The sequence below is a fragment of the Acartia tonsa genome, chromosome 7 (assembly GCF_053477335.1).
Source record: "Acartia tonsa isolate MP-2025a chromosome 7, ASM5347733v1, whole genome shotgun sequence".
In the NCBI taxonomy this organism is placed as follows: Eukaryota; Metazoa; Arthropoda; class Copepoda; order Calanoida; family Acartiidae; genus Acartia; species Acartia tonsa.
In genome coordinates this window covers 32,945,750-32,971,514 of record NC_137266.1, presented here as the reverse complement: position 1 = coordinate 32,971,514, position 25,765 = coordinate 32,945,750, and the positions used below count along the sequence as shown (strand labels likewise).

The 25,765-nt window shown below is 31.7% G+C and overlaps 3 protein-coding genes and 1 long non-coding RNA gene across 6 annotated transcripts in view; 1 reads left to right on the top strand and 3 right to left on the bottom strand.

Annotated features, from left to right (window-relative positions):
* Nucleotides 1–16,990, bottom strand: part of LOC145323599 (speckle-type POZ protein-like) — a 31,206-nt gene extending 14,216 nt beyond the window's left edge. For all 3 annotated transcript variants that reach the window (XR_013881023.1, XM_080165985.1, XM_080165986.1), the window contains exon 1: nt 16,955–16,990. The gene's annotated coding sequence lies outside the window, so the exon portion shown is untranslated. The remainder of the gene's footprint in view (nt 1–16,954) is intronic.
* LOC145324508 (uncharacterized) lies at nt 67–4,960 on the top strand. Its single transcript, XR_013881282.1, has 3 exons — nt 67–70; nt 399–502; nt 4,675–4,960. It is a non-coding gene; the product is annotated as an uncharacterized LOC145324508 (long non-coding RNA).
* LOC145323602 (heme transporter hrg-1-like) lies at nt 8,237–17,708 on the bottom strand. The gene is made up of 6 exons (XM_080165989.1): nt 17,617–17,708; nt 17,016–17,084; nt 11,637–11,700; nt 9,314–9,402; nt 8,933–8,996; nt 8,237–8,462 (listed from the first exon to the last, which is right to left on the bottom strand). Exons 1-6 carry the CDS (start codon nt 17,666–17,668, stop codon nt 8,351–8,353), a joined length of 450 nt encoding a protein of 149 aa, XP_080022115.1. The 5' UTR covers nt 17,669–17,708; the 3' UTR covers nt 8,237–8,350.
* On the bottom strand, nt 17,693–25,270 carry Cipc (Clock interacting protein circadian). Its single transcript, XM_080165988.1, has 7 exons — nt 25,120–25,270; nt 24,664–24,752; nt 24,329–24,423; nt 23,826–23,936; nt 22,846–22,921; nt 22,540–22,596; nt 17,693–19,293 (listed from the first exon to the last, which is right to left on the bottom strand). The coding sequence occupies exons 1-7, from the start codon at nt 25,181–25,183 to the stop codon at nt 19,219–19,221; spliced, it is 567 nt and encodes a 188-aa protein (XP_080022114.1). The 5' UTR covers nt 25,184–25,270; the 3' UTR covers nt 17,693–19,218.
* Between the last annotated feature and the right edge of the window lie 495 nt (nt 25,271–25,765).

The following is a 25,765-nucleotide window of genomic DNA, read 5'->3' as shown; positions in this document are numbered from 1 at the left end:
TAATTCGAAGTATAAACTTTTTGAGTTAAACAGGAAAACTAAATTGTTGCACAGTAACAATTTAAGATGAGTACTACCGTCTGATGATCAAACAATGAATTTTTTTATATATATATATATATATGTTGCATGAAGAATTGGTATTCATAGGCTGGTCAAACATATCCACTGCCGTTTAATCTTAAAATAATATTGTACATCATTGTCACATTTATGCTATCTGCAGTCAACAAGCAAAATAACTTTTGTAATACTTTGGGGTTAGTGGAGAAATAATCATAGAATCATAAAACTCTAAATATTCTTTATAAGAGTACCCCAAAAAAACATTTGATTTCTGCTTTCCATTGATACCTTTATATTATTCTAATCAAAAGTTAAATAACCTTAATGATTAGACTCTGACTCGAGTAGCTCTAGCTCCAGTAGTTCCGACTCAGATGTGCCTGCACAGAATACTGTCACACCCACTCCTACCATTGGCAAGACTCAGCTTGATAAGGTGAGAAAGAATACAAATATTAGGAAGAACATGAATAAGTAAAAAGGAGGAAGGGGAATTGAAATATGACTGCAAATTTTGCTGGTACCCAAAGTTTATTAAAAGTATTCTCTTATTCGTTGATAAATTTATGGTCTTTTATTAAACCGAGGAAATTTTATTTACAAAAGTTGTACCTATTAAAGTTCAATATTTAAGGTCGTATCTCTAATTTGTTATTCTTAAATAAAACATGATACCTAGTTCAAATATATTTCTAACAAGGATGACAACATCCATAAGTAGCGAAGCACAAAAATTGTGGATGGGAATACGTAGAAGTAGATTTAACGTGTATTTATTAAAATCAAGGTTAGATTTATTGGAGAATATAAACATGAAACCTTGTATTATTATGTATGATAAATTACATACTAGATGCATATAACAATGGGAAAAATATTTTGAAACTGTTAATGCAAAAAAGTTTTAAAATTGGACCAAAAATACCAATAGGACCAAAAAAGATATGGGGAAATATGTCAAACTTATAAAAATAGCCAAAAACTTGCTAAAAGGTACTTTGGCTGCCATTGTTTCTTTTCTTAAAACGCCAGAAATTTAATTTTAATATCTTTAACTGAAAATTTTTTTAAAATTGGACCATAAACACCAAAGATATGGGTAAAAATGTGAAAAATATAAAAATAGCCAAAAACCTGCAAAAAGGCAGTCTGACTGTCATTGTTGTTTTCTTCAAACGACAGGAAATTTAATTTTGATATCTTTAACTGAAAAAATTTCGAAAATCGGACCATAAACACCAAAGATATGGGTAAAAATGTGAAAAATATAAAGATAGCCAAAAACCTGCAAAAAGGCAGTCTGACTGTCATTGTTGTTTTCTTCAAACGACAGGAAATTTAATTTTGATATCTTTAACTGAAAAAAATTTGAAAATCGGGCCATAAACACCAAAGATATGGAGAAAATTGTGAAAAATATAAAAATAGCCAAAAACCTGCAAAAAGGCAGTCTGATCGTCATTTTTGTTTTCTTCAAATGATGGGAAATTTAATTTTGATATCTTTAACTTAAAAAATTTTGAAAATCGGACCATAAACACCAAAGATATGGGGAAAATTTAGAAAATATAAAAAATAGCCTAAAACCTGCTAAAAAGCAGTCCGACCGCAATTGATGTTTTATAGTTAATTGTGCTCCTTAATGATGGGAATGTTGTCAAAAAATTTCAGCTCTCTATCTTTTATAGGAGCCGAGAAAATCACGTTTCCCCCAATTCATTAATTACGGACAGACGGACGGACGGACAGACGGACGGACAGACGGACGGACATAGTGAATTATAGAGTAGCTTCGCTACTAAAAACACGTTTAAATGTCTGTCAACCTTCTGTTTCCATTTTTAGTATTAGTAAAACTATTCGTAGAACATTAGTAGGTAGCAAATTAGAGGGGTTTCCATTCTAAATGAAATGAACGATAACCATAAAAGTCTTCTTTTGGTAGATTTTAGTTTTATGTCTTAACGCTGCGATTTTTTTTTATCCCTGGGTTCAACATTATCAACGTTTTTATTAGTAGTGAAAACATTACCCCTTTTTAGTAGCGAAGCTACTCTATAATTCACAATGTCCGTCCGTCATGAGACAGAATAGGGGAAACGTGAATTTCTCGGCTCCTATTAAAGATAGACAGCTAAAATTTTTCGACAACATTCCCATTATTAAGGAGCACAATTAATTATAAAACATCAAGGGCGGTCGGACCGCTTTTTGGCAGGTTTTAGGCTATTTTTGTATTTTTCACATTTTTCTCCATATCTTCAGTGTTTATGGTCCGATTTTAAAATTTTTTACAGTTATTGATATCAAAATTAAATTTCCTGTCGTTTAAAGTAAACAATCATGACGGTCAAACTGCCATTTTGCAGGTTTTAGGCTATTTTTGTATTTTTCACATTTCCACCATATCTTCAGTGTTTATGGTCCAATTTTCAAAATTTTTTCAGTTATAGATATAAGAATTAAATTTCCCGTCATTTAAAGAAAACAACCATGACGGCCAGACTGCCTTTTTGCAGGTTTTAGGCTATTTTTGTATTTTTTCACATTATTCTCCATATCTTCAGTGTTTATGGTCCGATTTTCAAATTTTTTTCAGTTATAGATATCAAAATTAAATTTCCCGTCGTTTAAAGAAAACAACCATGGCGGTCAGACTGCCTTTTATCAGGTTTTTGGCTATTTTTATTTGTTTTACACATTTTCCCATATATTTGGTGTTTTTAGTCCAATTTTCAAACTTTTTTGGGACATCAGTATCAAAATAATTTTTCCCATTGTTATGAGAATCTTTTATGTAATCTACTTTGACCGTCGTCATCATTAAAAATAAAACAAGGTTTCGAGTTTATTTTCTCCAATAAATCTGTTCTTGTTTTTAATAAATACACTTTAAATCTACTTTTACGTATTTCCATCCACGATTTTTTGTGCTTCGCTACTTATGGATGTTGTCATCCTTGTTTCAAATGTAAACAGAATTACATTATCACTTTAATAAACCAACAAAGATTTTATGTTTCAAGTTTTTATCTGGTCCTGGTTATGCCACAGTGGCACCACACAAACCTTTAATTAAATTCAGAAAATCAGGGGTAATTTTCATTCATTAAAGCCCTTTTATCTTTTTATAATTATCTAAAAATATTTTTAATTACATTTTCCAACTTCTTTACATGATACGATTACAAAACTTTCCTTATTGTCCTAGAAAACACCATTTGAACTCATATAAATAGAATTGTAACCTTAAAAAATTTAGCATAAAAAAGGTAATACCTTAAAATAGGTCATGTTAAAAACGGACTTCCTGATAATTATAAAGAGTGTTTACTCTTTCTATTTTAGACTTTTTAGCTCATTGTTACGATATAAAACACAAGGTTCACTGTAAAGGAGAACCCTATCGGTTCAGCGCTTTGTAAGAACCTTCGCTACAGACAAATAAGCTTATTACTTTATACAATAGGATTTACATTGAAAATTACCAAATTTATAGAAAATCAATGGAATAGAAGTGCCTGCAATAGAGCAACCAATTATTTCTCCACCAAAAGTTGAAAATGTCATAAAGGCTACTTTGTCAGACGCCAAAAAATCCTTGGAATGGTGGCAAATACCTACTAAATATAGACGGGCTAATATACAAGATTTAGAAATTGAACAAATTAATAGTGGCGGAGCAGAAGTTATGTTTAAGTAAGTAAATCTGACTTGTCAACTAACTTCTGATTTTCTGAATTTGATTGTTAAAAACTTGTGTTTTTTTGGTGTTGTCAATTGTGTTGATTGATTAGCCTCAATTGTCAATTTTGTAAATCCCTGACTTGATTTATTTTCTAAGTAGTGCGCATTTACACTTTTCAAAGTAGATTAGAGATCAAATGTACTTGTCACAATAAAAACAAATGTTAATTGTTTAGATAAGTGAGTTTGCTGATTGTCACACGCCTGACGAGGTAGCAGCTAAATGCGCACAACTAAGAAAATTGCAAGAATCCTTTTTAGCAAATAAGTAAGCTTTTAAATATGCTTTGTTTGACCATTATTAACCACTAAAGTATACATTTTCCTAACAAAAATTTCTTTGTTTTAAAAATTTCATTAAAATGACCATTCTAGATAATAATTAGAACAATCAATTGTCATTAGGTACATGAAAAAAAAATTGAAGTCCGCATTAAATGTCCTAGGAATATAAAACAAAAAAAAAGAACGAAAATGTAAAATCAAATTTTACAACTATTATGCAGTTAAAAAAATATTAGAACAGGAGAGAAAATATTGTTGTAATAAACATGTAATTTTGATGATTTTACTTTGGGATAGTGCAGAAGTCAATGCACACCTACAGTTTTACTCGGGAGTAAGGTTTAACTAACAATAAAAAGATCGAATAAAGATTTGGGGTGCAGAAAAATGATAACTAGTCATTATTAAGACAAACCCCCTAAAAAAAGCTATAATCAAGAAATATATTTTCTTTCGAATCACTTTAGTTTTTGGTTACAGCTGGAGCTGATACGGGGATTATCCCTAAACTAATCTTTGTGGATAAATTTAATTATGGAACTCTTTCTACCTAATCTAATGTTATATTACTTTCAGATAAGTCCAGTAGAATTATCCCGGATATCAAGCTATCATTTTAGAATGGGAAGGATACAATACTATGAAAATAATACTGTCACACCAAAGAAAAAATAAGGGATATAAACCATATAATGGAACTATCTCTTTAAAAAAATGTATATATTAACATTAACTGAAAAAAAATCATGAAGTTTGTTATTATTAAATATTGTTGATTATAAATTGATCAAGATGTGTATTTTAAAGTCACAATTAGTGCTGTGAAAAATTAGTTGTTATTAATAAAGAAATATATCCTTTAGTTTATTTTTGTTTAACTGTAAACTGAGGCTTAGCTTCTCTATAACTGACCTAAAACAATAAGAAATTTTACAATTTCTATCCTGTTATACCCATATAGTAATTTTTTTGTCTGTAGCTTAAGATTTCGATAACTACTGAACCGACTGAGTTCTCCATTTTAAGTAAGCTCCTTACAGGTTTTAGGCTATCTTCCTACTTTCCTTACTCCTACGAATTCAGAGTTCCTAGATGCTTGGACCACAGCCGCTAGTTGAAAATAACACACCGATATGGCCAAATTGTATCGCAGTATTTTGTGCCCTTTAGTTATTTTTACCTACACAATACGATAAAAATAGTACCTACCCTACTTCAACCTTCAGTGTCAAAACGTTTCCACCAATCTTTATAATCTACAGAAGGGTAATTTTATTAGTCGTCATTGGGGGGTGAAAATTAATTTATCGTCCACTTTCCTAACCCTTGGGATCCTTAGATGTAACAAACCCATTTCAATACATAAACAAGACATGCGAATAATGGTTGAGCAATCTTAGGGTTGGTTGTTTCTGTACATTATAAAATTAGAGTCTGATACATAATTCGAGTATATTTCCTTGTTACATTGAGACACATACATACATCACATGATAATATCTACTAGTTTTTATATGAAAGGCTACTTTACGCGGTTGCCGTAGGACCAATGTAATTTTGTACTAAACAGAATAGGTTTTTCTGACTTAAGTATTCCCAAAACAGATTATTAACTGTTCTTAAAATAAACCTAATATTTTTCTCAAGGCATGAGTTAATATGATAATTTTTGAGAAACACTAAGAACGAACTTTATGTTGAAAGGCATATTCAGGTCCAATTTGGGATTAAATGGCGAAAAACTTCTGGAAAAAAAAACGGTATTTTGGCTGTAGATTCTTAAAGTTTCAACATTGTACCATTTAAAGCAACTACAATTCAAGAGTGATTATTTTTTGACTGAATTTAAATATGTTTTTCATTTGGTTTATAAAAGTAGCATATCCGTTTCCTTCCATTTTTACTGCATGTACAAAATATATTAAGTTAATGGCAACCATTTTTTTACAATAAACATCTTATAATTTTTGTTACAAAAATGCAAATTTATATTATTTCTGTCTTACTGTTAATAAAATAATCTTTTTAAAATTATACAGTACACTTAGGTACTACTTAGTCATAATTTTTTTGAATAAAAATTTCTCTACATAATGGTTAAAATATCACATACAAAAAAAAATTAGCTACCTACTTTACTTTAAATTAAATGTTAAGGGCTCACAGAAGACATATTAAGCAAATATTATCTAAAGCATTTAAAAATTTCTTTTGCAAATGAGATGCCAAACGTTTTAGACTTTTACTTGTGAATATATATATTGCTTATACTTTGCTGAAATCAAATTGAAAGTTTCCTTAAAAAATAAAAAATAAATATTTAAAGGCTGTTTATCTAAAGCCAAATTAACTAGCTTAATACACCGGGGTTATAATATCAAGAAGAAAAATAAATCACATTTACATTTATCAAAATATTTCTACTATACATCACAAAGAAAATTTTACAATGCATTGTTAAATGGGAATAAAGGCTATGAGTACATGTAAAAATAAATATAAATCTTGACTGTTATATGTTGAAAAAGTTTAAAGAAATGACGGCCACGCCATAGGCCGCCACTTCGCCATGGTTTCTTTTGGAAAACAACGGTCTTTAGCGGCAAAAAAATCAGGCAGGCTTATAATTCCAATTTCACATTGCACTAGTTTAAAGTAACTGCCAAATAAAATCCCAGTGCTATAACTCTTTATAAAAACTACCATTGTGTTAATTTTAAAAATGTCACTTCCTCCCTATAGATAGATATTTTAGGTAAATATGTTGTTCCCATAAAGAGAGTCATTTTTTCGTGGATTTTCCGTAAAGGTATGTGTTCCAAGACTTAAAAACAGGAAGGCTAAAATCTGGCATGGCAGTTGCTTTAATATGGTATAATATGGAACTGTGAAGAAACGGCGTCAAAACCGGTATATCTCGCTTATTTACCCGGTTTTCGTCGGGAGCGGCGGTTCAGTTGCCGCTTTTCACAAAATTACGCTTTAAATCAAATTTTACAGTTCAAATCCTGTTTTATAGTCTTAGAACAAATAACTTTACTAAAATCCGCGTAAAAATGTTCCCCTTTTTAAAGAGAAAATTGAATTTAGTTAAGGATTGTGAATAAAAGATAAGATGATTAAAAATAAAATATTTAGGTAGGTAAACGACATATTCATTAAGATATATAAGTTTTCCGGAATTTTAAAGTTAGGGGGAGATAATGATTTGAAATCTGCATCAAATTTTAAGGATTTTTTATAAAAGGGAGGGGGCGGATGTGCCACTTTTTGAAACCAAAAGTAAAACGCGCATGATCTCAGCCCATAAAAGAGTTACAGCTCTAAAATTTGGCAAAGCAGTTGTTTTTGTAGAGAACAATATGGAACTGTGAAGAAACGGCGGCGGAACCGCCGCTCCCGCCGAAAACCGCCGTTTCCCGCCGAATTTTTTTTACATTTTTTCGCCAAATTAGACAGTTTTCAATTATCTGAGATGAACTTTTTTCTCATAAAAATTTCCCTTATATTTTCATGTGACACTTGTAATATTTCAAACATGTAAATATTAAAAAAATTGCAAGTGTAAAATCTTACAAGTGTCAAGGGAAAATATAGGGGAAATTTTTATGAAAAAAAAGTCTATATCAGATTATTGAAAATTGTCTATTAAGGCGAGAAAAGGTAAAAAAAAATCTCGGCGGGAAACGGCGGTTTTCGGCGGGAGCGGAAGTTCCACCGCCGTTTCTTCACAGTTCCATATTGTTCTCCATAAAAACAACTGCTGTGCCAAGTTTTAGAGCTGTAACTCTTTTATGGGCTGAGATCATGCACGTTTTACTTTTGGTTTCAAAAAGTGGCACATCCGCCTCCCCCCTTTGTTTTTTCTATAATTCTTTATCTAAAAGCGGAAATGCATTTTAAGTTAATTAATTTTGGCATCTGTTATTGGTGGATTTAAAAAATCTGCGCTTTGATTGGATGTCGTACATCATTCAACCAATTAGAGCGCAGGTAGTTTAAAATCCACCTATCCTATTGGTCAAAATTAATTAACTTAAAATGCATTTCCGCTCTTAGATAAAGAATTATAGAAAAAACGAATTTTATAAAAAATCCTTAAAATTTGACGCAGATTTCAAATCTCCCCCTAACTTTAAAATTCCGGAAAACTTATATATCTTAATATTCATTATTCAGAGTGAAAATTCAGGTGTAAAATTTATTTACCTAACATCAATAAAAAATCAGATCTGAATGAAGTCTAAATAGTTTAGAATAGTGAATATTCTCTGGCTAGGATAGTTTTATACTTGTGGCTGTAGTAAATAGTTCCAATGGACCATTTCCATGTCATAAAGGCCCACACTCCTCCAAGAAGGTAACTAAAATTAAAAGGCAATATATTATTCACATTTTCTGCTTGTTTTTGTAATGACTACTAGTTACTTTAAGTCTCTAGGGCAGGGGGCGGGAAAGTTATGAAAAAAGCCCAAACCAACTCTAAGACATTTGTAAAGCCTTTCTGAAAAGTACAACCCCTCACAACCAGCTTTTCAAAGATTTTAAGCTAGACAATAAATAGGATATGCTATCAGATAAATAAGAAGTCAGACAACCATTCCTAAAGCGTCCTTAGCGCTTTTTCCTAATTACTCAGCCTTAGCCTCAAAAAGACAAGATCTAATAGAACACAGTAAGCATTCAGCGAATTAAACAACAAAAAATGCTGACAATGATCTTAATAACTTCAGCCTTCTAAAGCTGATATTACATTGGAGTGTATCACTTTTGCCCTTAAGATAGGTACGAGAAAGAATAATAGAAAAGTTCATTGGTTTAAAATATTAAGTACCTGTCTTTGATGGGATAAGTTGGCTGATGCTCAGATACAGCTGTGTATATGTAATACACACTTGCTAAAAATATATTTAATATCAGATTGCTCTTAAGTATAAAAAAGAAGTTGGATGTTTTTCTGGGTATCTTTGTCTTTAAGATGTCAAAATCTCAAGAATGGATCAGCTGTAACTTTTAGACCAAAGTTCTTATATATTTTATTCCAATCATTTTAAATCGTTCTAAAAGTAAATTTTTTGGGGAGGACTTTTCTCTTGGGAGGGTGAATAATTACCCCCTCCCCTTCAAAAATAGTTAAAATCCAACCGGAACCTCCAAGAAGCTTAAATTTATTTTATAGCAAGCTCTTATGTTACAGATTCTATTGTTTGTTTACCTACAGTACTGGCAAGTCCAGTAAGAAGTCCCAGGTTTCTCAGAGCTGTCAAGGAGGATTCTGTGTGCCATTCTTGTAACTGCAGGTTTCTAAAATGTAATATTTTAGGTTCAAAAAGAGTTTTACTTTGTAATTAAACTAGTTGCTTCGACACTAGCCTCTAGAGAATAGTAGAGAAGGTCAGTAAAATAGCCATGATTACAAGCGTATTTAAAACTGTTTGTAATCATCTATAATACAAAGTAGTAATTTTGTTTTTTAGTTTGCAACGAAGAATTTCACGAATCGCTTAAACGACAAGGTTCTTCTTTACAGTGAATCTTCTTATAGGTCCAGGGATAGTTTATAATTTTTTTGGGAGAAGGGTATCTCAACCAAGGTTGTCGAATTGGGCACTTTTTTTTATATTGGGCGGCCCAATTGCCCAAAAGCGTTTTAGGCGGGTTTTGGGCGCCCAAAAGTGGTTTTGGGCACCCATTTTGGGCAAATGTCGTAAAAAGCATATAAAAAGTATAATATAAAATAGCCTAAAACCATACCTAGACTTATTATTAGAAATAAAATAGCCTAAAACCATCTCAGGACCTATAAAGGCTCCACTGGAAAGGAGAACCATATCGGTTCAGCAGTTAGCGAAATCCTTCTCAAGATACAAAAAAGCTTACTAATTTATATAGTTAACTAGCGGCTACGGTCCTAGAGGCCTCTAGGGGCACTTGAGGAGGGGAGAGTCAAATTTGATAATCCAATTAATATACATATTAGATTTAAAAAGAAAAAGTAAAACAAATTGGGGGGGGGGATAATTTTTTTTATTGGGGGGGGGGTGGGTTTCCTCACCCCCCCCCCATTTTTATTTTTAGTTTAAAAATTTTTTTAAAAAAGTTTATGGGGGAGTGTAATTTTTTTTAGGGGCGATTTCTCTCAGGAGGGTGGTGGTACCCTCCACCAAAATAGTTATAAACCTTCCCAGAACCTATGAGAAGCTACCCTGTTAAGGAGAACCCGATCGGTTCAGCGGTTAGCGAGATCCTCCGGTACAAACACACAGACACACAAACAAACAGACACACATCCTGTTACTTTAGTATAAGGATATTAACCAAAAAATAGCCCCCCCCTCTTTTTAACCCCCTCCCCTTTTTCTCTCCCCCCAAAAGGAGGGTGCCCAAAACTGCCCAAAAGGACCTTATATTGGGCGGCCCAAAACCGCCCGCCCAAAACTGCCCGCCCAAAAGCGCCCGCCCAAAATGACAACCCTGAATTATTCTCAACCCTCCCAAGAAAAATTGCCCCTTGTTGCTTCTAGGGGCGTAGCCGCTAGATAATAACAATTCTATAAAGGTATGAATAATAATATTTACAAAGGGATAGTTTTACGAAGTGCATTTAAAAAAAAAAATAGTGAACTGTAAGTTTTTTCTATTTTAAATAACGTAGTAGTGCATAATTTAAAGTTATTGATTAAAATTAAAAGATTTGACCAGGGATTTTCCATAAAAAATGAGTTTTTCATTTTTATTTTCAACTTCGTTGCATGTTATATATGGCAAAAACTTTTTTGTCATAAATACAACTTTAGAGAGCATTTACTAGTTAAAAGAACTTCAAACTTTTTATAAAACAAAATACACATAACAACAAAGAATGACCAATAAAATATTTAATATAGTACTTAGAGTAGTGATCTTTTTATATGTCTTAGTAGAATATATTAGGCATTGCATTGGATAGATATGATTGTAATAAAGAATTTTAACATTGACCTGACCGAATTTTTTTTATTTGACAATATCTAAAGTTTGTGATTTGCAGCATAAATCACATGAGAATGATCTTTTTATATGTATATATATATGTTGTATGGTTAGTTGGTATTTCCGCGTGAGATAATGTGTATATTGTAAGTAAACCGGACGGTTTTCTTTATTTTTTTTAAAGAATCTCTTAGAAAACCTGTACTATAATGAACCGGACGTTATTTTTTATGTTTTTTAAGTAACTTGTCTCAAGGGGAATCCCTGTTCAATTTTTTTTAACTCTTGTGAAATATGTGGGAAAAGATTCTCTAAAATTGGTGTTTTGGCTATACATATTTGGTAAAAAATAGACCATTCTCATGTAATTCATGTGGCAAATCACTTTAACTTTTTTAGATATTGTCAAATAAAAAAAGTTTGGTCTGGTCAATGTTAAAAATTCTTTAACATATTATCATATCTATCCAATGCCTAATATATTCTACTAAGACATATAAAAGTTCACTACTCTAAGTACCTTAACTCTTTAAATACACTTCATAGAACTATCCCTTTGATCTTACTTATATAGAAGATGTTGGTGTAGAACTATTGAAGCTAAGGCACACGACAGCAGAGCCCACAAACCTACAAAAAAAAAAAACATCACAAATGATATTGTTAAAACAGACAAGAAAAATTATTTTCCTTTTAAAAACAGAGGAATCCTAAGGGATAAGACATGTATCATAAATGATGATAGAGAATATTAACTCCTCTGTAGATAAAAACTATTGTTTGAAAGTTTTAACACTAATAATTTGGAGCTAACCAATCAAAGTTCACCAAAAGTGCCCCAAAATTTACAGATAATAGGGTCATGAGACTTTGGGTACTAGAGTAATTTACAGTCCGATGTGATGTGATACCTTTTTTGTTACAAAGTTTAAAACAAACTGTTATTTTTCTAATCTGAGAAACAAAAATAAACAACTGAACATTAAGTTATGGTATAGTATGTGTGTATTTTTGTACGGCAAAATTAAAAATGGTGTTTATTGTTGTTGTTTATTGTTATTTTACTCTTAAGAACCCAAGTAGGGTCATAGTAAGAGGTCTGAATATCTAGGCCAAAGTCTGAATATGACTATCAAGTCTTTTCTTGAATGTAGATAAAGTCACGGCCTTTTTCACATGAACAGGAAGATCATTCCAGAATTTAGCCGCTCTAACACTGAATACATTTCTGGATAGTTCTGTTCTTTTCACTGGAATTTGAAAGCTTATCACTCCATGGTCAGAATTTATGGCTCTTGTATTTGGCCTATTTTCGTTCACTATCTGAAACCATGTCCTTGCTTCAACAGAGTCAATGTCATTTAAAATTTTAAATAATTGAATCAAATCTGCTCTGTACCTCCTTTTCTCAAGTGTAGGTAGATTAAGTTCTTTTAATTTCTCCTCGTATGTTTTACCTTTCAGTCCAGATATCATACCAACTGCTTTTTGTTGAACTTTTTCAAGTGTAGTAATATCTCCAACTTGCCATGGTGACCATACTGGTGTAGCAAATTCTAAGTGAACTCTGACATATCTTTTATATAAGTTTAAAAATACATGTCTGTCACGATAGTGGAAGGATCTGGATATCTGGAACAGGACTCCTCTGGCAATTCTGGCAGCTTCTTTACAGTAAAGGCCTGGTTTCAGGGATTCATTGAATGTAACTCCAATGTCTTTTTCACGATCAACAACACTTAAGATTTCTCCCTTCATAGTGTAGGTAAAATTATTGTTTCTGGAACCTAAGTGCATAACTTTGCATTTAGAGACATTAAATTCCATTCCCCATTTATCTGCCCATTTAGTTAAAGAATCAAGCTGAGACTGTAGAATTTCTTTGTCGTTCTGACTAATAACAGTATGGCCAAGCTTAGTGTCATCAGCAAATTTGCTGAGAATGTTTATCAGCGGGGCAAAGTCATCTAGGTCATCAATGAATATCAGGAACAGTAATGGGCCCAAGACACTTCCTTGTGGGACGCCAGACAGAACAGCCAGCCAGGATGAAAATTTACCATTTAAAACAACTCTCTGTTTTCTATTGGTCAACCAGCTTTTTATCCAATTAAAAATGTTGCCTGATATTCCTTTGGCTTTTACCTTGGCCAGAAGCTTGGAAACGGGGACTTTGTCAAAAGCTTTGGCAAAGTCAAGATACACAACATCAACAGGTTCTAGATTTTCTTGGCTGTTTATAAGTTGTTCTAAAAATTCAAGAAGATTTGTTGTACAGGAACGGCCTTTAAGAAAGCCATGTTGGGTCTTTCTCAACAGATTATTTTCTTGAATATGTTTCACTATACAATCTTTGATAAAAGATTCTAGAACTTTGCAACAAATGCACGTTAAGGAAACAGGTCTGTAATGCTCAGGCTTACATTTTGATCCTTTTTTGTAGATGGGAGTAACATTTCCAAGTAACCAATCTTCTGGAACTATTGAGCTACGAATTGATTTGTTGAAGATGATGGCTAGTGGACCAGCTAGAAAGGAAGAAAATCTTTTAAGAATTAAACTTGGAATACAGTCAGGGCCACTTGAAGGAGAATCTTTCAGTTTCTTTAGCTTCTCTTCAACCATGTGTTTAGTTATAAACAGTAATTTCAGTTCATCTTTAAAGTTTTGAGGAGGAAGGTCGGGAATAGTTTTGTCGTGATGTTGAGTAAAAATGCTAGAAAAATAGTCATTCAATATTGTGGCCATGGAACTGCTGTCGGAAAAAACATTACCATTAACTTTGAGAGGACCAACATTAGACTTGGACTTAGTTTTAGATTTCATGTAAGCATTAAAAGGCTTTTTATTTGAATCCTGGGACAATTTTTTTTCAAAGTTTCTTTTAGATCTTCTAACGGCATTTTTGCATTGTTTTTCTACTTTTCTGTAAATTCTTAAATTTTCATCACTTCTGTCTTTACAATAAATTGCAAATCTACGTCTTTTTTGGCGGCACAATCTTATCACATGTTTGTTTATCCAAACTGGTCTAGATTTAAGGTTTCTTTTTTGCTTTGGAACAAACTTTTCAATACCATCACAAATTGAGTTTTTGAAAACATTCCAGCCTTCATTGCAGTCTAAATTTTTAATTTTGTTTTCAAGATCCAGATTTTCAAGATAATTAGCAAAATCATTTGTGTTCATTTTATAAAAATTTGGTATCATATCACAGGTTTCGAGTGGAGGAGAATCACATAGGATGTCTATACTCAGTATACAATGGTCACTATTAGCAAGATTTCCAATATTTTCGATATTTGCTATTCTGTCTGGGCAGTTAGTAAACACTAAGTCTAATATGTTACCTTTATTGTGTGTTGGGAAATCAACAAGTTGATAGAAAGCTTTGTCAATCACTGTATCCAAAAAAGTTTTATGCTTGTTACTGCTGGATAACAACTTCCAATCTACGTCTGGCATATTAAAGTCACCAACAATAAAGTTTGTCACATTGTCGTCAAAATTGTTAAAAAGTTCACATAGCTTTTCATTATTATCACTGTTAGAATTTGGAGATCTGTACACTAGAGTAAAAATAGAGTCAATAGTATTGTCACAATCTAAAAGTTTGAAACTGGCAAACTGGTTAAATTCAGAATTATTGTCACAGGGTAAAATAGTTAGTCCATGTCTAACATAAATAATAAGGCCTCCACCAATTCCATTTTGCGTGTCATGTCTATCAACACGAAGATTAGGATCAAAATAATAGTCTTTAAGTCTGAGCATAGCATCTTGAATATCACTATTACACCAGGTTTCTGTAATAAGAATTAAGTCAGGTTGTTTGTCTGCAGCTAAGATTTCTAAATCAGGAAGTTTTCTTGATAAACTTCTTGCATTTAGATAGACAACATTCAACATTGTCTTTTGTTTCTTTTGGAGTTGCTCACTCTCCCCTCCCCTTCCTCCTCTCCCTCCTCCATTTCCGATCTTGTCCTTCTCATGCTGGCTGTTCTTTCTCTCATTGGATTGTCCTGCTGGTTTATTTTTACCTTTCTTAGCATTCGATGTCCTCTCATTCCGACCAGTTTCCATGTAAAGTTTTTTGCATCAGTGTCCGACATCTCCTGATTTTTTTGGTTTGCCTCAGCTAACATTTTTTTCTCTTTCTTAAGTTGGAGGGGGGTAAGGTCTGGAGCAAGAGAAATCTTCTTATATTGTGTTTTTTCAAGTTTCCAAGCATTCTTCAGAATTTTATCTTTTATCTGGGGACTACGAAAGCCAACAGAGAGAGGTCTTGGCTTAGGTCCAGGTTCTCCAACCCTGTAGATGAATTTAATATCAGCTTGACTGTCAACATCAACATGTAAACAGCTGAATATATCGACAACAGTTTCTGTATCAGCATTCTTTTTGTCCTTGTTTGTAAAACTGGAATCAGGTTCAGGCAGGGAGAAAATCATTAGATTGGCTTTTTTGGATTCTCTGAGATCAATTTCATCCATAAAATCCTCTTTTGAACATGCTGCAGGTTCACTTTCCTTCAACTCCTTAACATCTTTTTCAAGATTCTGTATTTTTGTGGTGTTAGAGTCTATATCCTCCCTGTGCTTATCTCTCGTAGTTTCAAGATCAGTTACGCTTTGCTTCAATGTATTGATTTCTCTGGTGTTATTGACAATCATTTTTTGAAGCTTGGAGAGACCTAGTGAACAGCCATCACAGGACCAACAATGAGAACCTTTTTTTCTGAACATTTTGTCAATTAGTTTATATTCATCATCATCAAGTCCACAATCTTTGTGTATCCATCTGTCGCAGATACAACAACAAACAGAGTGTTGGTTTTCTGTTACTTTTTGATGACATTGTAGGCAGAGGAACTCTTCTTTTTTTCCCTTCGCCATTATACAACAAATAAATATAAAAGTACTTTTCTTCTCCCCTTAGACGAGGCTTCAAAGAAACCTTAAAGGGTGGCCCTGCGAAGGATCACCGTGAGAATAAAGTACAAATAAAATCACAAGAGTTTTCTATCACAATAAGTTAAAACATACAAAACTAAAAGTGCACTTCTTTTTTTTTTGCTTACTTTGTTTTGAAAAACTTTTTTTTTTGTTAGGCTTTTTTTTTGTTTTTTTTTCTTTTGTTTTGTTAGGTATCTTTTTTTGTTTTCTTTTTTTTTGTTTTCTCTTTTTTGTTTTGTATCTTTTTTTTTTGTTTTCTTTTTTTTTGTTCTTGTTTATTTTTAGTAGGGAACAATATTTTTTTTTTTATTATTAGGTGCACTGTACTAAACAATTAAATATTTATAACAAATCAACTAACAAGTTAAAAAAATGAATTAATTTCATAATAATTGACAGATATATAAAAAAAGTTAGGGTGTTAGAATGTTAGTAGTACTTACTTTCACTACATACGCTCCAGTAAATACTTAAATTATTTTGGTTAGTAGGGTTAGCAGGTTAGATTTAGATCAACAATTATGGTTATCATTTGGTACATAAAGTAAAAATTAAAACTGTTTTTTTTTAAATTTAGAATTTGGGCTATCAAAGCTTCCCAAGACGCTCCTGGGCTATCAAAGCTTCCCAGACGCTATCCCAGTTTTGCCGCAAATAACTATTTTAGTCAGATAATTATTTATTGCAACTCTGAGTGATATTCACTATCAAAATTTAAAAATTTAATGTTCTAGGTTTCTTTCGCCAGGCTGTATAGCCTCCTGGCTAAACGCATCACAACAAGAAATTATTGTGTATCACTCAGCAAGCTCTGTACCTCTCATTTTTTTGCCTAGCCCGTACATTTTATTCACAATTTAAAAAGCACTTTTATTATCTGGAACTGGGCTTACGGCTTCTGAAACATGAGAGGCTTGATCCACCTCTCTCTTGTAGAAGTGAATCAAGCAATATTAGCTTGGTCGTGTGATAAGATGATAAACAACATACCTGCATGGTAGTTACCAAACTGAAAGGTGAATACAAAGAAGGCAATACATCCAAGAATAACTCCTAGACCTAAAACAATAAACATAACATGTAGATCTAGATACCTACTCAGTAAATTATACCAATAAGAAAATTGCGAAAAACCAGGAGATATTTTTTTCTTTCATCCACGTATATAATAAGTCAGATACAAATAGTTGTATTTCTTAGGTTAAAGCTAGCATTCTGGAAATTTTATCGTCCACAAATTTCGTCGTTTTTATTATTGGAGTGAATCTTATTTTACTTAACATTGACAAATATGTTCGTCTACTAGAAATTCCTTTTTGAGTTGGTCGAAATATTGGAATATCTAACGTTATGAATCTATTCCTAAAACATTAAGTTCATCTTGTGTTTTTGAATAAAGATTAAATATGATATAGTTATCATTCTCTTAAATCTCAAAATATTGATCTTAAATATTAAATACAAGCAGTCCGTATTTTCTTTCATCTTTTAGGGGATTTAAGCGAATTGGCGACACAGGAAATATCTTCACAAGAACTTTAAGAAAGCGAAATGCTATTATTCATTCCCAATCTGTTTGGGATATACGTACCCGCTGAAAATATTTTTAACTTCATGGAACAAGAGGTATTGTTTTCAGTCATTTTCAAACTCACCAAACCAATTAATCTGAAACAACGTTTATTAAAACATATAATATATTATAATGACTAAAGCAACAGTAAATAATTTCATTTTAACAAAAATTAAAATTAACTACATGTTGAAGAATAGAAGATATCAAACTACTTCCTAGTAAAGATGATTTTTTTATTTAGCAATTTCACTTATACCAAAAGTGGACCATAGACATCTTTTAAAAGGTATTCTCGTCAAGTACCTAATATGGGCATGGCAACAACAAAGGGGGGGCCTCATTTCTTAGAAAAGGGGATAGAAAAAGTTTTTTTTGAAAAAGTTGAAAATTAAATTGGTATGTTTTTGTAATCCACTCGTGGGTTTGAGGTTAATGCCAGATATTTTTGAAGGGTAACACAAAGAAACATTTCTAAATAAAGCTCAAACTTCGCCTAACTTTCAAATATCAAATGAAACCTGACTTAGAATATCACAGAAAAATTTAGCTTTGTTTCATATTGTTGTAATAAAAACAAGGACAATAATATTAACAAATAGCGAAACAAGAAAATGTTGACAATATTATAGAATGAAAAATATTAATAAATCTTATAGGTATAAAAGATGTATGATGTTTGTGTGACCGATATGGCTATAGTTATTTATGTTTAGGGAAGGTTTGATAAAATAGTTTAGGGGAGAGCATTTCAACTCTCAACAGAAAAAGAAATAATAATTAAAAGTGGAGGATAGGGTAGATCCAAGAGTCCTCTAGGGGCGGAGCACCTAGACTGTAATCAAGTACGAATATAGAAAATCTTAGGGAAACTAGGAGATCAAACTTCCAACGATCTTGAAGGGAAAGTCGGACCAAGGAACATACCATAGTCAAAGAATAGCTGCTCTACTAAAAGGGAGGATAAAAAGCATTATTGCTTAGAGTAATTCAGAAATAAAAACTAATATAAAGAGAGATAACTATTCAATTCTAACAAATAACATTACAATCACTAATCTAACAATAGAAATAGATATAGAGATGTCTTATACAAAAAGCTTTTTAAAATCCTAAAAGTGGTAATTCTATGAATGGCATTCATCGAGTTGAGATTATTAGCATAATTAATAATTATCCTTACACGTTTTTTTTTAAATTTATTATATCTTATTTAAAATAATTACCTAGAGTTTACTTCTTACACACAGTTAAATCGAGAAAAAAATTAAATAACGTTACATAGTAATTTTTTCATGATTAAGTTTAAAATATACTAGAAATAATTTGATTAAAATTTGAATTTCTGCTATAAATAACCTACAATTGTTTAGAATTACTTTAAGCTGCTTTTATATCAAAGTAAACCATTGAAATTGGTGAAATCTTCATGAAGCTACCCCTTTTAGGCAATAAATTGTTTTTTTTTGAAATGGCAATTTTATAATAAATCAACATTTTAAATTTATATTAGTACAAATACAGTACACAATGTCAATAATCACCGATATTAAATAAGTTCTTCTGGATGTCAAACAACAATGAAAGTATTGCTTACATAACTAGTAATATTTATTTTGATTATATTCCGTCTTGTAAATAGGCAGAAGGTATGTTTGATGGTTGAGAAGAGCTGTGCTGTTTTATCACAGAAACCTAAAACAAATATCATTTGAAGATAACAAAATATAATTTGTTTCTGATAACCAGTAAAAATACAATTTTGATTAGGTTTTTTTAAACCATATCACTGTGAAACGAGTGAATAAAAAGGCGTGTGTTGATTTTGTAAAGTTTGTGCTTTAAAACTCAACTGATTTAACTCCGTTTTCATAAAATAAATTCACATCGGTTAGCAGCTTAGACATAAGTTAAGGGTGCTGTTAAGTGTTTCATAGACCAAACTGAAGTAAATTTAACTGATCATGATAACCGATGTGTGACGTCATAACATAAGTTAAAGCTAAACCAATGTTCACATCAGTTAAGACTTAACCAAAGGTGGTATAAACAGCTTAACCAAGGCCAGCTGTCAAAATTCGTACGGGGCATTTGTACTTCAGCAGAAAAAAAATAAGAACAAAATAGAAATGGGGTGGTATTAATTTTGTAAATTAGCAAAAATAGCTACGATGATTTTGTAGATTTAAAAATAAAATTTTTTGAAGGAAGAAATTTTTTTTCAAAAAAATATAAATTTCTTAAAATAATTTTATAAAAATTACTTAATAAAGGACTGCAGTCGCGTCCATCCCCCTGCCCCCCCTCCCCCCCAAAAAAATCAATTAAAAATTTATAAAAATTCAGCATGGGCCTATTTTGGAGACAGGGGCGTCCAAGCTTTTTTTTTTGGGGGGGGTAAAAAATTTTAGGGGGGGGGGGGGTAATTCGTGTTTGGGGGGGGTAAAATGGCGCGCGAAGCGCGCCGAAATTTTTTTTTACCCCCCCCAAAATTTTTACCCCAGGGGTAAAATTTGATTGGGGGGGGTAATTACCCCCCTAAAGTCTGTTGGGGGGGGTAAATACTCCCCCCAAATCTGTTGGGGGGGGTAATTACCCCCCCCAAACTAATTTACCCCGGGGGTAAAATTTTTGGGGGGGGTAATTTAATTATGTAAAAAAAGCACCTACCTAATCTATTAAGTTAATAAGTACTATCCTATAACATAAAGTAGTAAGTAAGGTTTATTTGACTATAGCTTCAGATTTCATTACTTTTTATACTGAGTTCTCCTTTTTAGGAAAGCTTCACATAGATCCCATGATGGTTCCACACTATTATAGGTCAATCCTTTGAGTGGTTTTAGGCTATTTTTCTCCTCCCTTTTTACCCTTTAGAAAACACGAGTTCTTAGATGCTAAGGGCGCCACTACTATTCAAATATACATATAGTAGTATCTCATTCTTTAGAACATAAAAATACAATAATTAACTCACTAACCAATGAACCAATATGATTATACTTTAAAGTGAAGCGTCTTATAGGTCCTGGTAAGTTTTATAACTAGTTTTGAGACACCCTGACATCCTCCCAAAAGAAATCGCCTATATAAATTCTTTTTCATTATTTAATGAAATATTTAATTTAGTTAGGTATCTATTTTATGGAATCTTCAGTGCTTTACAATTACATCATAGATCCCCCCCCCAAAAAAAAATTTTCAGTACAATTTTTTTTAAGAACATTCAATTTGGGGGGGGGTAAAAATTTTTTAAAGAACATTTATTTTGGGGGGGGTAATTACCCCCCCCAAAATCGTTTGGGGGTGGTAAATACCCCCCCCAAAATCGTTGGGGGTGCCTACGGCACCCCCAAGGTAGGGGTAATTTTTTTTTGGGGGGGGTATTGTTCAAAAAATTTTGGGGGTGCCTACGGCACCCCCAAAATCGTTTGGGGGTGCCAAATGGCCCATTACCCCCCCCCTTGGACGCCTATGTTTGGAGATCTTAATTGACAAGAGATTTGAAAAAAAAAATTTATCATATAAAATATTGTATGTATTTAACCTTAATTAAAAATTTCTTCTTTGTACCTTTCCTTTATTTTCTATACTCTTTGCATTATTTCATTACATATAGTATTATTAAAATTAGTACCAAGACGTATTAGGATTTTTTAAAAGACGACATTTGTCAGAAATAGGCCTTTTATGCTATTTTAAATTAATTTTAGAACGGCAACCTTGCCTTTCATCGGTTAGCTGCGACAGCTTATAACCTATGTTAAAAATGACGCATTGTCCACATCAGTTTATTTATGAAACCATAATAAAACTTTTGCGTACTTTATGATTGGTAACTGAACTGAGAGCTGTAACCTAACCACACTTATTTTAGATCAGTTAGCAGCTTGTTTAAGAAAACGGACTATAGTTTCTCTAGTTCAAAGATATTGGGACGTTCATGTGGAACAAACAATTATTTAATTTAGCAAATTTTATTAGCAAATAATATGAAATGATTGATATTAAAAAAGAACAATTAATGATAAAAAGTGAGAAAATAAACTATGAAACAGAAATCATACGTATTGTTAAAAATATGCAAGCATTCTTTACAAATATATATTGATAAGACAATCACATAATGAATAGGTAGCAAAGTATACAGAAAACTTTCGTACGGACCTTGAATCACAATGTACTTTCTTAACTCTATTACTAATCAACCCTATTTAAAGAGTAGCTGCGGGTATTCTGCAAGCTTTGCTAATTAAAAGGTCTCTTTTTCAGCCGTTTTGTAAGAATACGCTATAAATGGCACACCTAAATAAAATAATTCCCTTTCTTACGCATATTCTCTCCCCTCCCCCTTTTTAATGTTAGCATTGTCTTCTTAAATGTCAAGATATAACGGTGTTCCCAAAAAACAGTAAAACTTTTTTAAAAATATCAAAAAGTCAAAATCGAAGATTCAAGCTAATCCGATTAAAGTCTGTTGGTTTCCATATTTTTCGCCATTTTAGACTTAATATTCAAAAATCAATTATCAAAATATAATATTGACGGAATTGTATAAATCATCATTGAATGTCTGGATGCCTATTCAATTTTGTTTCGGAGTTTATGTCTTATATGTTATAAGATCTCTAAAACGGTAGGAGCAAGAAAATTACAGTTTTCAAGAAAGATTTTAATAGTTAGGTTTTTATTTTCCGAAGGGAATATGACCAATGATTAAGACTATTTTCTATCCACTTTTCGAATTTTTCGGCACTTTCATAAAAAGAATCCTTTTGAACACAAATAACGCCCCATATTTTGAGGGAAAAAATAGGGAGGAGGGGGAAGTTTTTCGTTTGTTTGTTATTACTTTAGATCAGGTTAGGCTAGTCTATTGGGTACTAGGTATCTTCACAGGAAAAGCTGCTTTCCCAAACGAACTATTTTTATATACTTTACCTTCGGAGATCCTGCAAGTGTGTCGTCGATGAAATTTTGATGTTGCATATTTCTGTGCTAAAAAGTGAGAACATGTAGGTAAGCAAATTGTTGTATAACATAGTCCTAACTTGGTAAATATAAATGTTAGGTATGAAATCAACCATTAATTCACAATAAAGACAAAAACTAATATTCCACTTTTAACGAAATCAATAAGGAATAGTTAATGGTTCCATAGCAACCCCCTTCTTCATGCTAAAACTACTTAAGTGTTTATCTCCCATTCATACTACCATTAAAAAAATTCTTTTTAATTATAATTACCTGTTGAATATTTTGATTTGGTTGCTGCATTGATATTGGAGGTTTAGAGTCCAAAGGATTCATCAAAAATGCATTTCTAAAATTATGTCTTTACTCGTAAGTAGCGCAGCCAAAGGCAAAATAACTTTAATACAGGTAACCTTATGACATTTAAGTTTAATGAAGTCATATCAAAGCAACAGTAAACATTATTTCTACAAGAAATATTTATTTTTTGGTGTCTAAAGGCAGAGAGAACTAGAAAAATTAAGTGAATATATCAGCCAGTCGGGCACGTTCTTAGTTATAGAGTAACTAGAGTACCTAACGAAAATATTGCTATATTCTTTATAAAAAATAGACAACAAAATTAAATTGAAAAACCAAGTAAGGTCAATCTATTTATGTGGTTAATAATTTGCCTTATAATTAATAGTTTTGTCTTTGATAAACACATTATTCAAATGACTTATTCATATTAGGAGGTTAAACAATACATCAAATGCTGTAACTAAGATTAAAACATCAATATCAAATGACTTTTATTTAAATTAAATATTTTTTGTTTGTAAAACCAAAGAACCAATGTTGACTAGGTACAAAAGGAAGCGCAAAAACTAACGCTTGCCCTTCCTCTCATAGAAAAATTATTGAGTAGCGTAGTTGTAGTATATTTGTAGATTGTAGAAAGTTTATAATGCCATGTTTCTCTCATCCTTGGTGAAAAAAACTAAAATAATGTGTGGGAAGGGGGATAATACAAATAAAATAAAGAGTTTTGATTTTTTTTCAATTTTACCCCTTCCTTACTTGAAAAAACCAGATGGGAAAAAAAATTTTGCAGCAGGGGAAAAAAATGAATCTTGTGCAGAATACACACCCCTGTATAATTCATAACCCGATTCCTATAGGTATGGCTGAATATAAGATAAAATCTATCCGGGGCGTATTAGGTGTTTACATAAACGTAGAGAAGCTTTGCTTTTAAAATATTCACTTACGTAGCTTGTTTGGTTCTATTTTGATTATCAGGATTATTTAGCACAGAGCGGACAAATTCTCCAACTTCTCTTCGTAGCTCAATCAGTTCTTCCTGTGCATCTTGATTTGCTCTACAAATAAAACAATATTTAATACGATAACTACATAACTATCTTATTGCACAGCACATTTGTTTAAACTAAAATTAAACCAAAAGGCATTATCAATCATTCTAGGATTTAAGGAATAATACCTATGACGATATTTATATAGATATATCGTACAATGTATTTGTCTAATGATGATAAACAAAATTACCCCTTCTGTAGATTAAACACAATTCGTTAAAAACTTTAAACACTGCTAGACCTAGTTTGAATTATCCATTCCAAGATGTCCCCGCCTTCCCAGCTGCAATCAATCGTCTATAGAAAGAAAGCTATAAATAAGCCTTTTCTTTCAAGGATGTTCCTAAATAAACAAAACACTGGGTCTACAGGATCCCCATTTTCAAGGCACTTACTTTATCAACAATGCTGTTTTCTTTGTAATTTCTAGGAGTCCACTTTTAGCCAGAATGTATTGGGTTCTTTCAAATCTTGCTCGCTTTTCTGGACTCTAAAAATACATATTTCTTAAATTCTGATACAAATTCGTTATAAAAATTGAAAGTTCTTTATAGGTATATATACCTATCTGATTATAGCTTATCATAAAATTATGACACTTTCTGCATTAAGAGATAATTCTGCAAGGCTTGTAGTCGATAAGGAGCAAGGACTATTAGACTAATTTAAATTCACTAAGCTTGATGCTAAGATAGATAATAAAAGATAAAGAACAAAATAAATCTCATACCGTTATGCAGTCTGCTCTTGATCGTTTGATAACCATATTATTTGAAGGAGAGGGTGGAATTGAGGGCTCTGATGTAAACACACTTGGAGCTAAAATAAATATTTTGAAGATAATATTTTATTAATTTCATGAAAATGAGATGATTGAAGAAGGCTAACTTCAGTACTTATAGTTTTGTCTTACTCCATTTTAAGTCTAATTGATCAGAAATTTAAATTTAATTTCTTTACCTACCTCCTCAGTATCTTCGGTTATACATTTTACGATGTATTAATATTAATGATTTCGGTGTTTAATTGATTTACCCGTCCTAAAGCTTAGGGGTAAAGCTACTAGATCCTACATTGATATCCGTCCGTATAAAAAAGTGATTTTGTTTGGCTATTATATTTAAAATACATCTTAAATGTAAATTGGGGATAATTTATATACTAAGCTTCTAAATAATGTTCTTACGTTGTAATAATGTGAATAAAGGAGCATCTTCTAATAATTCCTCCGGGTCTGATGACATCATCATTAGGGTTATTAAGAAATTTTATTCTGTAATTATTAAAATACACACCAATATTTTCCTGAAAAAATAACCGGTTTTTTTACATTTAAATGTTAATTTCAATTTGCAAATCAAATGGATGCAATTAGAGATTAAATTTAGCTATCGTAACATTACAAAAATAAATAATGCTTAATATTATAGCTCTAAGCTAAAGTTTTTTCTCAACTTACGTACGTTACAATAACTATTATGTTTACATTATGTTATATACCAAAATACCTGCAAAATCATACTGGGAATCTAAAAATAAAGGTTTTGGAATATTTTTCATATAAAATGTTTTATTTGGAAATACACTGACTTTCTGGAATTAATTATAGATTTGCTTCACTTCACCAATTATTTGTACCTAAAACTGCATGTTACACAGAAAAAAATCATGCCAATTTTATATATATGAGATCAATCTAAAGAACAATTCTAACAAAAGCCTAAATTAACGTTAAGATCTATCTAATACGATTATATCCTAACTATAGAAAAGGCTACGCTCTCAGAAATGTCAATAATTCATAAAAATACAATAAAAACATGATTTCTTTA